The 13,096-nt window shown below is 29.1% G+C and overlaps 1 protein-coding gene across 3 annotated transcripts; it reads right to left on the bottom strand.

Annotated features, from left to right (window-relative positions):
• Positions 1 to 5,674: 5,674 nt before the first annotated feature.
• On the bottom strand, positions 5,675 to 12,034 carry LOC110628800 (agamous-like MADS-box protein AGL21). 3 transcript variants are annotated; one of them, XM_043948680.1, is made up of 8 exons: positions 11,930 to 12,021; positions 11,638 to 11,861; positions 6,813 to 6,891; positions 6,635 to 6,696; positions 6,450 to 6,549; positions 6,323 to 6,364; positions 6,146 to 6,229; positions 5,675 to 6,060 (listed from the first exon to the last, which is right to left on the bottom strand). In XM_043948680.1, exons 2-8 carry the CDS (start codon positions 11,817 to 11,819, stop codon positions 5,908 to 5,910), a joined length of 702 nt encoding a protein of 233 aa, XP_043804615.1. In that variant the 5' UTR covers positions 11,820 to 11,861; positions 11,930 to 12,021; the 3' UTR covers positions 5,675 to 5,907. The 3 variants fall into 3 exon arrangements, with proteins under 3 accessions (XP_043804615.1, XP_021631296.1, XP_043804616.1); XM_021775604.2 differs by having other exon boundaries at positions 5,677 to 6,060; positions 11,638 to 11,851; positions 11,930 to 12,034; XM_043948681.1 differs by lacking the exons at positions 5,675 to 6,060; positions 6,146 to 6,229; positions 6,323 to 6,364 and having other exon boundaries at positions 6,444 to 6,549.
• Positions 12,035 to 13,096: the final 1,062 nt, after the last annotated feature.

The following is a 13,096-nucleotide window of genomic DNA, read 5'->3' on the forward strand; positions in this document are numbered from 1 at the left end:
ACTGAATAATAGGCCTGTGCAATCGGTCGGTTCGGTTCCGAACCGAACCGAACCGAAAAAACCGAAAACCGAAATGTTAAAATTTTAAAAACCGAAAAAACCGATTATGATGATATAACCGAACCGAACCGAACCGATAAAAATCGGTTCGGTTCGGTTCGGTTCGATTCAAACCGAAATCTACGATTAAGTTTTATTCCATATATATATATATGTATTTTTCTTTTAAGGCAGAACTCTCTCTCTCTCTTTTTCTTTTAAGGCAGAACTCTCTCTCTCTCTCTCTCTCTCTCCCTCCCTCCCTCGCTCGCTCCAGCGCTCGCGCTCGCGCTCTCGCTCTCGCTCGCGCTCGCTCTCTCGCTCTCTCTCTCTCGCGCTCGCTCTCTCGCTCTCGCTCGCGCTCGCTCTCTCGCTCTCGCTCGCGCTCGCTCTCTCTCTCTCTCTCTCTTATACTTTTACTTTTTTCTTTTCGAGGATAGAGAGGTTGAAAGAGAAGGTGGAGGAGTTCTTTGGCTGTGAATATGAGCTATTCGTGGAATTCACTGGTTTGATTAGGTGGGTTTTGTGTTTCTTTTTCTCTTTAGTCTAATGCTACTGATCCTGATACCCACCGAAATTTGTTGGGTATCAGAGGGGGAGGGGGAGGCAGAGGGGGAACGGGAGGGGGAGGGGGAGGGGAGGGCTTGTTCTTGGGATTAGAACCGAAATCGGTTATTCGGTTTGATCGGTTATTTAACACGTTTAAACCGAACCGACCGAAAACCGAATAATTTCAAATATACTAACCGAACCAAACCGATCATTCCGATTAACCGAACCGAAAAACCGAAATTAATCGGTTCGGTTCGGTTTTTCGGTTTAAACCGAAATCTGCACAGGCCTACTGAATAAACCAAAAATTGAAATTTTAATATTTATAAAAATCAAACCGAACTGATTTTGATCAGAAATTGAATCAAACCGAACTGGTCTGATTCGGTTCGATTCAGTTCGGTTTGATCAGTTTCAATTTTTAATATTTTTTTTATTTTTTACACTTTATTTTTAATATTTTAAAATTTAATTAAAATATTTTAATTTTAATATAATTTAATTTCTCTAAAAAATAACATATTATTATCACTAATCGGTTTGGTTCAGTTTTTTAATTTTTTTTTTATCAAAACCGAACCGAACTGAAATAATTAAAATTTTTAAAATTAAAAACCGAACCGAACCAAATTGAATAAAAAACTAAACTAAATTTTAAAATTAATTCGATTCGATCGATTTTTTTAATTTAAACTGAATATTACTCGATCCTATCCTAGCTGTTGTAATAGAATCCTCTCAACCAACAACATCATGATTTGATTGTAATAGAAACAATTAATAATCAAGTAATAAGGATTGGTGAATTGACGCATTCAGCTGCAAACATAAGGAAACTGGTAGTTGCTCTGTCAATAAATAAATAAATATTAAAAAAAAAATGCAAATACAAGAAGCTCATAGGTGTATATATTGCCTATGCATAATGAATTCATTTCTCGTTTTAGTCAAGGTAGGTCCATTTGGTCCCTTTATTTAGATTTTAGACTAAAGGCAATAAAAAAAAAATTCATTGACCAATTTGTTATAATATTAGACTTTACAACTAATTATATTAATAATTACGATTTTTCTGAAAAATTATTTAATACAACTGTATTAATTATAATATTAAAAAATTATTTAATATATTTTTTAAAATTAAAAATTGTGAATAATAAATTTTTTATATTATAAAAATTAAATTTTTTTTTTTTTTTGAGAGCAGTAAAGTGATTGTGACGACATGCAAACGCCTTATAGCGAAGGGAGAAACATAGGTAAGACCCACAAAAGATGCTTCATACCTATAAAATGACACACAACTTGCAACTAACAATAGGATATGTGCAGAGAAATAGCTTCCCTTCAATAGCTATCAAGCAAGCAATTTCTACATCAATCATTTACTTCAAAAGCTATGGAGAGAGATCTCTCTCTTCCTCTTCCTCACCGCCGATCATCGTGCCTTTCTGGGTGCATGATGTCTCCGTCGTGCTTCCCTGTGCACGAAGAAATGGAATACTCTCGCATCCATTACAGCAGTAGCAGCAGCAGCAAGAGAGGCAGGCGATGGCGAAACTTGATAAGAAGGTTAGTGAGAGATGGGAAGAGCAGCTTATATGGATCAAAACCTTTATCTTTCAATTATGATGCTGTTAGTTACTCTCAGAACTTTGATGAAGGTTCCCATTATCAAGAATCTTGCCCTTCTCGTCCAAAATTCTTCAGAGATGTTAGATGGGATTTGCAAGAATAATTAATGCTTTTTTAATTGATTTTCGCTTGTACATTTCTTATATGTAGTAGATCCTAGAGAGACTGGATCTAGCTTTATAATATGCTTCTGTTCAAGAATTCGAAGATGAGATCATGAAACCAAAGAGGGTTTTCTTTCAAAATATCTTATATTTACTTGATCTTTTGATCTGTGTTTTGGGCTCACCAGAAAATTCTCATCGGAGTCATAGGTCACAGTCGTCCGTACTAGACATGTGGCGGTGGTAAGTATGGGCATTGTATTGCTTCGAAAATTGGAAAACAGTGTCTTATACTCTGATTTATTGGATAGATTTCTCAGAGTTCCATTTTTTTTTCCTTTTTCCTTCAGCACATATATTTTAATTGAGAGAAAAAATAAAAAATCAATCCTTCACTAAATAAAGTTAAAGGTGCTAGAGTTTTTGTGAGGGTAGGACTACACGTGGCGTGGTTTGTATTGTGAATTGGACTGATCAAATTCGAGATTTAATCAGTTAAATTGTTTTAATTTTTTAAATCAGATTAAAATTTTAGATTACATGATTAATTACAATTTTTCTCTTATAAATTAAGAATCAGAATCGATTAGTTTAAATTAATAGGTTGATTTGATTTCAATTCAATTTTTAATTTATAGAGTAAATCATTTTATAAAACTATATCATTTAAAAATATTATATAAATAAATTAAATTATCAAATAATTAATTTTTAATTTTTTTATTTATAAAAAATATTATTTATATTTAAATATAATTTTATTTTATTTTTATATATGTAAATGGATACATTTTCTACTATTTATTTATTTAATAAAATGTGTATTAATATTATTTAAGACTTTTATTTAATTTTTTACATTTTATTTTATTTAAATTTTTTTACTTTATTTTTTTCAAATTGAAATCGAAATGATTATTTATAATATAAATTTATTTAAATTTAAAATCAAAATCAAAACCGTAAAAATTCATAATCGTAATCCCAAAAAAACCGGACGAAAACCATAAAAAAATTAAAATTATTTTTTTTTTTTTTTGGAAACGGGGTGGGGGGAGTCGAACCTTTGACCTCACAAGGCTACAAGGATGCACTTTCCACCAGACTAAGTCTCGGAGTGCAAATTAAAATTATTTTTGAATTGTCTGATTTAAATTTAATCCTAAATTGAATCGAATCACCATTCCCAACCAAAACCGGCCCTTAACCAGATCTAAGTGGGACCGTTAATAGTGATAGGTAGCTAGGAAGGTAAATGGGCAGGTACTCAGTAAAAATCATTTTACTTATTTGATATGATTAATATTATTATTATTATCTGAAATTGATTTTAAATTTAACTAAAATTTATTGTAAATTATTTAAATTTATCTTAAATCTAATTATTGTTATATTTTTTAAATAAAAAAATATTAAAAAAACTATAAATAATTATTATAAAATAAATATTTTATATTAAATCAATTATTCATATCAATGAATTTAGATAATAAATATTTAACATATAAATTCGTATCCGTCCAATCTCTATAATAACTTGTGCTTTAATCGACGATAATAGATATTTTCACTAAATAAATATTGTAAAGATAGTAATATTATTTTATTACAATTAATGATTTTGTAATTTTATAAATAAATATTAATCCAAGTTCAACGAACACGATCAGAAGTAGCAAATAAGCATAGACATTTCCCTTAGATTTTTTTTTTTGTATTTTCTTTTCCTGTTTCTTATGAAAAGAAAGATCCTCTTTCTTTCTCTACAATTTCATCTTCTTTCTTCGTTTTTTTTTTGGCAATCATAGTTAGCAACCTCATTGATTCTGCATTTGACATTCTCTTATTTAATTATTACTTCTTTTTTCTTATAGTACGTAGACATTAGATACATGCTTATTTATTATCCTTGACTGTGTTTCTTTCATTTATCTGTAAATAAACATTTTATTTGAACTTAGAGAAACCATTCCAATATATTTGTCCCTGCCATGAAAATTTTACATCTACTTAAATAATATACTTACTGGTTTATATTATCATTTATTTTAAAAAAACATAATATAATTATAAATATAAAATATAAATAAAAAATAAATAAAAATAAATTTAACATAGTTTGACTGTAAATCCATGTACACGAACAAAATAGAGATAAAGTTTACGATAAAAAAAAATGTGATATGATCTCAGAATCTCGTATCTAACCCAAATGAGTTTCTCAAAACTCTCGCATAATATAATTTTCTTGGGCCTATCGGCCTTCGCCTTCATCTCTTAATGCAAATTTTTATATTTTTATTCAATTTAAATCGTAATACTAAATTTTTTTTAATTCAATCACAATTTAACTCATAAGAAAATATATTCCAAATTTAAGCTGCACAATTAATAATTTTTCTTGACTTGAATTCTCTTTAGTATCAATATCATCACCTTATCAACTTTATTTTACCAAAAGCCTTCCAAAGGGCATTGGTGAATATTATTGATAGCAACCAAGTCTAGGCAATATCTAAATTTGTTAACTAAAACTTTCTTAGTCATCATATGTACTGGATTATTGTATGTAGAGATCATATGCACACAACTCTATATATTATGATACAATGTTTCAAATGAATGATATTTAATATTGATAATTTGAGATCCAGAAAATAGGGTTTTACAATGGTTGAGTAAGTTTGATCTGAGAGAAATGTGCTCCTCTCCTTTTATTCTTTTTCTTGGTCTGTCAGTGACGTATAACAACCTTTTTGTCATTGGGCCACTTGTCCCTGCTATGCTGATCCGTATGTACGGAAGAATCAGACTTCTGCGCTATGCTAAACGGCAATTTAATTCTCACTTTTAGCACGCATGTGAACCGAGCAGTTCGGGACTGGGCCAGTGATCCTTATTTTGCTAAGCCTCCGGACCGAGCTCGGGAAGAGAAGGTTGGGTCTTGAGCAAAGTCCGACCTCAAGGATGAATGGGCTGGACCTTCTCACTCGTGGGACTCCGCAGGTCTTGGGCCGGTTCTGTCATTGTGGGCTCGGTCTCTTACCAGAGTAGTGAAACCCAGCGGTCATCAAATATCAATGTATTTTTTTCTTTTATGATACAACAGGTTCTTTGTAAAATGAATTGCATTCAGGCTTATCAGCTTTCGTCCATCGCTCCGATACATATTTCTTTGTTTATAATTTAATTTAGATTGCATTGGGTTAACTTTTCTGATTGGATCACAATTTAGTCCATAAAGAAGTATACAAAAAATTAAATCACATAATTAATATTATTTATTAGATAATTTTATTCTTTTTTTCTATGTTTACGGTTTGGGTGAGAGATGAATATCAAATACTATATTTCGAGTGTAATTATAAGCACATATTATATATTTTTTTAATTATATCTTGCTTTCTTTAATTTGCAACTTTACAAGGATATTGAATTTCATTATGAGTATGGATGAATGCATGCAGATACCATAGACAAGGTCAGCTTTATCTTATCTAAATACGGTCAACATTGAAATGCAAGGAATCTTGGTGCTAACTCATCTTCCAAGGATGAAAATCTTTTCTTCTTACTTTTATCTTGTTGCATTGGATAGTATCTCATAGTTTGGCTGCTCCGGCTGCCTTAGTTGTAGATGAGTAGGTACTTGAGAACTTTCTTCACTGTTAAAACCATACAGGTTGAAGGAGTTCAGACTTGTTGCATCCTTGTCCCATGTGCCATAAACCTGAAAGAATATGTCCATGAGTACAATAAAGAATCAAACTCTTACACTCCATTCATAATAAAAATTAGTAATCAAACTACATTACTTTCTTGTATAATTCCATGTTTTCTTGACGTATAAAGTTAGTTTTCTTCCATAGTTTCATATTTTCCTGATGGACGAGGTTGTCCTGTAATAAAAAAAACATTAAAAATTGTTATTACAATTAAAATAGTTGACTACAAAAACTTATGAGAAGATGATATAATTTTTCTCACAAGACCTTCTGATTAAGCACTTGTATTTCATTTGTTAAGATTTGTTCCTGCAGAAGTTGACATGCACAACAAATAATGTAAGGAAAGAGCTTTTCATGAGATTATATATAACCCATTAGCAAAAGTTCAAACCTTTTTCATGCGAATACCATGCAAACTCATTTCCAATTGATTCTCTAAACTCTGTAAGTCTTTCACACTCAAACCACAAAGTTGCTCTCCCAGCAACTGCCTGTCATATCATAATACATTTATAGCTTATTCAATGCACTTCACGATTTATTTTATAATACTAATCTCTAAGAGAAAGATCATACCGATGATTTTCTTGCAAATTGTGCAGTTGTTGTCTTAAAACTGCTGCCTCCCTTTGCCAAAACTACAAAGTACAAATCCAATTTCAAGTTTGAGTAAATGAATAAAATGCTCGTTTTTCCTTTTTAATAAATCTTGAATGGTTAAAAGCTTACATGAGTTGGTTGAATAAAATCATACCTTAACTTCTGAGATCGGATTCATAAATGGTTGGTTTTCTTCTTTTGCTTTATTATATCGATCAATAACAGATTTCATGCTGTTCAAAATGTAAAAAACAATTTAAGGCTTTGCACAAACTATGAAGCTTGGGACGTTCAGAAAAATAAGTAGAAGTTAATGGCATCAAGTGTAGTGCATGGTTGGAAATGCATAACTTATTCCTTTCTTCATTTGTTATTCTAATGCATGCTTTATAACCGGAAAATTTTCACATGCACTCGAATATATACACCCATCATTCAATAAATAAATAACATACTAAATTATGATAAGTTATTACGGATACGTCTAAATACATGCGAGAAATTTCTTAAAAAAGAGAAATTACAACTATTACGTATTCTTGGGAGAAGTCAAGAATGAAGCATCTGATCCTTAAAGAACCAGTAAAAAAATGCAGGATTAGGAATCTGCATGGTAGGATCGGTGGGAAAGGCAATAGTGCGAGGAGATATAGGAGAAGAGCCATCAATGAATTCATAAAGTTTTTGATAATTCAAGATTGGAATAAACTGTGCTTTCCATAAGAGATAATTTTTTGAAGTGAGAGTGATGGAGAAATAATGGGTTGAAGCAAGAGAAGGTATGGAGATTGATTGTGCTGCTATAGCAGCGGTTGGTGTGGAGATCATTAGTCTATTTGAACTTAAATACAAATTTCTGGGTTAGTTTAGTTAAAAATAAGTTCACAGTTGGCTTGAACTTCTCCAAAAAGTTTATTTTAAAAAATATTTTAATTATAAATATATTAAATCAATTTATAGTCCTTAATTATATAGATAAATCACATAATAGTCATCTAATTTGCATTTTAATTTTTAATTATATATGTGTCTTTTAGTTAAAAACTACACGATTAAAGTTAAGTAGAATAAATAAATAAATAATTTTAATTTTTTAATTTTTTCAATTAAAATTAGGACTTTATTTTGTTATGATAATATTTGTCTATTTTTTTATTTTTAAAGAAATTTCAATTTTTATTTTTACAAAGAAGAAAAATCTCAAAAATAAAAAATAAAATAGTGACATGTCCATCAGAAAAAAATGACTTTTTCAATTTAAAGGTTTTTTATTTCATAATTAAACACATCATTATAAAATATATTTAAACACCAAACTTTTTTTGACTTATTTTTTAATGATTAATCGATTTAGTATAATTTGGTAGAGAATTTATTATTTTTTAGTTAGAAAACATGACCTTTTCTATAAAAGAAACCAATCGAAAGAAAACTTAAATATAATTTATGTTATAAATATTAGTTAATTTTAGAAAAATAAGATATTAAGGCGTGTTTACTTGTGGCAATTTTTTTTTTTATGTTTTATTTTTTAAAAAAATTAATTTTTACTTTTCATACAAAACAAAACAAAAAATTTACAGTAAACCTAATTTACCTTATCCAACTCGAAGTTATTTTCCATTTTATTTAAGCTAACTTATATTTTAAGTTTCATTCTCTAATAATAGAATAACTATATATAATATTTTTAAAAAAACTATATATAAAATTTTCAAACTCAACACAAAAGTAGGGAGTCATGAGTTAGATATTCAACTAGGTTTAAACTATAATTTATTTAATGTTTTTGAAATCTCTTCTTGGTAGGTGCACAATAATGCCTAAAGTTTTGGTGCCTCTCATTAGTAAAGTTCTTCTTTAAGCTAAGTATGTATGTTATAAGTTACAAGATGTAAATATGTTAATATATGAAGTAAATATTGATAAATGAGTCAGTTGCTTAATCTTAGAAATTATATAATTATAGGTTTGATTTTTCTTCCTATTTAAATATCGTCTCTCATGTATAAATAAATAGATTGTAATCTCTATTGTGAAATACAACAAAATATTATCCTTCTATATGGTATCAGAGTCTTACCCATAAAAATTAAAATTTTTTTTATACTTAGGACTATTCATTTTGGTTACCAATAAAGGGTAACATTTAGAAATTTACGACTCTATTTATTTGGATTACCCATAAAGGGTAACATTTGGAGTCTTAGACCTCTATTTATTTGGGTTACTAACAAAGGATAACATTTAGAGATTTAAGATTCTGTTCATTTGGGTTACCCATAAAGGATAACATTTGGAGACTTAGGCTCTATTCACTGGGTACTGTTCACGAGTACTGTTTACGGGTACTGTGAAACGAGTACTGTTCACGGGTGCTTGTTCTTCTGATTCTTTGTTTATTTTGATTGTTTTGGGTTGATTGTCCTTATGACTAAAGTTAAAACCATTATAACTGATATGATTTTTGTGATGAGTAAAATCATAGAATATAAATTAAATAGATCTAATTTTTTGGATTAGAGTAAGACTATCCGTATTTATTTACGAAGTATTGAAATGGATGATCATCTTACCAAGGATCCTATATTCTGGCAAAGAGAATATTTTCCATATTTATGATGTATGTAAGGCGTTTTACTGAGTTAAGAAAATGTGGTCTCCCATTTCTAGTGCTGAACCTGAATGTCGAGTCATGACATAAGCCGTTTGTGAAGTGTTGTGGGTACTTCAACTATTGGAAGAAGTTAGGTTCACAAATTCGGTGCCTGCTAAGTTGTAGTATGATAATCAAGTAACTTTCCATATTGTCTCCAATCCAGTATTTCACGAGAGGACTAAACACATTGAAATTGATTGTTATTTTGTTCGTGAAAAGATCCAACAAAAGATAATATCAACTGGATATATCCGAACTGGAGAACAATTAGGAGATATTTTCACTAAAACTCTAAATGAGACTAGAGTTGATTATATATGTAACAAATTGGACATGATTAACATTTATACTTCAATTTGAGGAGGGTGTTATAAGTTATAGAAAGTAAATATATTAATATAAGAAGTAAATATTGATAGATGAGTTAGTTGCTTAATCTTAGAGATTGTATAATTATAGACTTGATTTTCCTTCCTATTTATATATCGTCTCTCATATATAAATAGATTGTAAGCTCTATTGTGAAATATAATAAAATATTATCATTCTACAATGCAAAAATAATACTCTCCTCTTAGTAATGTAGAGCTATTATTAGGCCGATTAAAACGTACAAATTTAAAATTTTAGATCGAATGTTTTTTAAATATAATCTAAGAGTCTGCCGGAATAAAAAAATTTAAAATTTAAGTTCTAGCTATCTTTATTTATTAATTGAATACTTCAGTATAAAAATAAAGTTAGAAATATGATTATTTCAAAATTAATAATTATAATAATGATATTATATTGTCTACATTTCCAGAAAAGAGAAATAGAATGATATTATCTTCATCAACTTTCTAAAATGGGGAGAAATAGGGTTTTAGCATGCAATGACTGAAATACCCTTGTCTCCATACACAATATTAGCATCAAGAGGAACAAGAAGAAAACAAAGGGTATTTGAATTCACCACAAATTGTAGAATAGACTGAATGTTGAGCTATAAGAAGGAAAAAAAAAAAAAGAAAGTTCATTCCCTAGTTTGAAAATAATTTTATTTTGGACAAAAATTTGTAAATAGTATGATAATTCCATTGGTGAGAAGAGATTAATAAGGTGAATTTTATGATTGCCATGCATTTGTAGAGGATCAAATAGAAGAAGGAATGAGTTGAGTCGAGTCCTATAACAATAAGAAATTTCAATAAAAGATTTCTTTATAATTCTAATTTTTTAAAATTTAGGTAATTGATTTTTTTTAAAAATAAAAACAGAACTAAATAAACTTTCTAATTGGGATAAGTAATAGTCTCAGCACTAGTCTAAACTTCTGAACCCACCACTAGTCGAATCAATTTAACCCTAAAATATTATTAACGGTGATATCAAAACTTTTTTGTGGATCTGGATTGAATTTTCCATTTTTAATTAAAGCTCCTATTTTTATTAATTTTTAGAATTTGTTTTAGAAACATGATTCTATAAACTGAAAGCATGAATCTTCCCTAGTCTCATGGGATTTTCTTTGCCTTTTCAGCAAAGCAACTTCAATCAAATAGCTGCTAACTAATAGAAAGATTAATAAGTGCATTACTAAATCATATATTCAAAGCTTATCTCATCCTGACTGAAATTTAAACCCAATAAATCACTAACAAGCTTCCTTATACCAAATTAATTTTCATCGAAGCTCGTAAACAGCTCCATCCGGTTGACGACTTGGTGGGTTAAGCTTGTGGAAAGCAAATGGCCACCTCACATCAACTACAAGATAATAAAAAGATCTGTCTTCTCTGTAGTGTATTTGATCTGAGCTTGTTACCTTCATCTATCTAAAATTCACAAGTTATATATCTTAGGAATCATTTCTAGACAGAAACAAGAATGAAGAAAGTTAGACGCACAACAAGAGGATCCTATGTATTTTGCCTGGGCAAGGTTGGAATTTGACAGACATTTCTATGAGCAAATGATGGGTCTTGTCTTATCAGTTACAGCATAGTTATACCTATGGGCTGCAATTTTTATGTGATCAGTCTGCTATATGATATTGAAGATTTTCAAATTAATATTTAATATAATCTTCTCTCCGCAATAATCTACGTTAAAGCTCATTTAAGTAGAATACTTCAAAACTTATTGGCTTGCCTGTCTGAAGGACATAGCCAAATCGCTGGGAAGTGAATATCTTTGAGGCACAGAAACATATTAGGATCACAAACTTGCCAATTTTTCCCAAGATACAATCAGAGCAGAAAGAAGAAACTGATGATTATAGTTTTGAAGCAAGAGAAGAGAAACTATAGATGTTGTTGTAGAAAAAAACATGTCTAACCTGGTGCTAGCAAATTCATAAAGCTTGCCAGAGCTAGAAAAGATTGCAAGTCCAACTTCTGCATCACAAAGAATTGCTAGTTCTTTTGCCTTCTTAATCAACCCTTTTCTTCGTTTCGAAAAAGTCACTTGCCTGCTGGTAGAGTTGTCAATTCTTCGAATCACAATCTTCCCTCTTCCCATCTTCAGCAGCTCTTATAACAATTCTAGGGTTTCTGCAACAAACTAATTAATTAAACAATAAACACAGACTGTTAGGTTAAGACAAAACAAGATTTGGAAAATAAGCTTACTGGGTAAATCCAAAGAACGTCTTATGATCAGAATCTTTACAAGCAAAAAGCTGCTTTTGATTCGGAACTGAAATTACTGCTTAATAAATGGATTACTACTTTGCTCTTCTATAATGTATGTGAAGATATGTATATATATGCAATCGTATTCGTAGAATTTAATATTATGTGGCAATCGGCCGAATAAATTAATGACACGTAGGAAAGTAAATACAACATACACGAGAGAATAATAGACTAAATGAAATTGGTCAGGTTCTTAATGTAATTTTATTTTGAGCTTTGTCTTGCTTTTTTAATTTTTTTTTTTAAATAAAAGAAGTGGTTCCTCTTGCTTTGGCTATGGAATTGGATACCACTTATCTGTAGTATAATTAGAAAGATGCTTTTAATCAAATTTGTTTTGATTTGTCATGTTTCATCAATTCAAAAAGAAAAGAAAATAATCCCATGATCCAGTCAAAGAGAGCATTTGCTTTTCTTTGGTGCTAAAAAAATAGTATATTTACTTAACAGTAATTTTTAGTTAGTAATATTAATTAATTAATTAATTAATCTTCATTAGGCATAAAATATTTAGCAAGTTGACTGACACACATGTGAAGGACTAAAAATGGGTATCCGCCAATCGAGGGGATTCTTGGCACGCTTGTACCGATTTTTATTTTTTTATAAACTAAATTTTATTAATTAAAAAAAAAACAACTTAATAAAATAGAATTTTTTTTTTTTCTAAAAATTCAAACGCCTATACCAAATCTTAGCGAATTAACAAACTGCAAGCTATAACTACCGTAGCTATAAATTTATTTTTTCAAGCTTAATGAGTGAATTCGTTTAAAATTAAATTATATCGGATAAGTTAAAATTAAAATTTTAATATTTATAAAAATTACATTATATCGATTTTAAATAAAAATTAATTTGAATCGAATTGGTTTGATTTGATTGAATTTTTTAATAAATTTTTTATTTTTATATTTTTATTTTAATATTTTAAAATTTAATTAAAATATTTTAATATTATAATTTAATCTCTATATTATTAAAAATAATATACTATTATCAATAATCAGTTCGGTTTGATTTTTTTTTATTAAAATTGTATCTAAATAAAATAATTAAAATTTTTAAAACTAAAAATTAAATAAAAATAAATAAAAATAA

The sequence above is a fragment of the Manihot esculenta genome, chromosome 12, assembly GCF_001659605.2.
Source record: "Manihot esculenta cultivar AM560-2 chromosome 12, M.esculenta_v8, whole genome shotgun sequence".
In the NCBI taxonomy this organism is placed as follows: domain Eukaryota; kingdom Viridiplantae; phylum Streptophyta; class Magnoliopsida; order Malpighiales; family Euphorbiaceae; genus Manihot; species Manihot esculenta.

Excerpts from the sequence above, each read along its gene's own strand:
- LOC110628800 (XM_043948680.1), bottom strand. The coding sequence starts at position 11,819 with ATGGGAAGAGGGAAGATTGTGATTCGAAGAATTGACAACTCTACCAGC. Across the intron at positions 6,697-6,812 it reads ATCCGATCTCAGAAGTTAAG|TTTTGGCAAAGGGAGGCAGC; the intron begins GTATGATTTTAT and ends TGTACTTTGTAG. Across the intron at positions 6,061-6,145 it reads ACATGGAATTATACAAGAAA|GTTTATGGCACATGGGACAA; the intron begins GTAATGTAGTTT and ends ATATTCTTTCAG.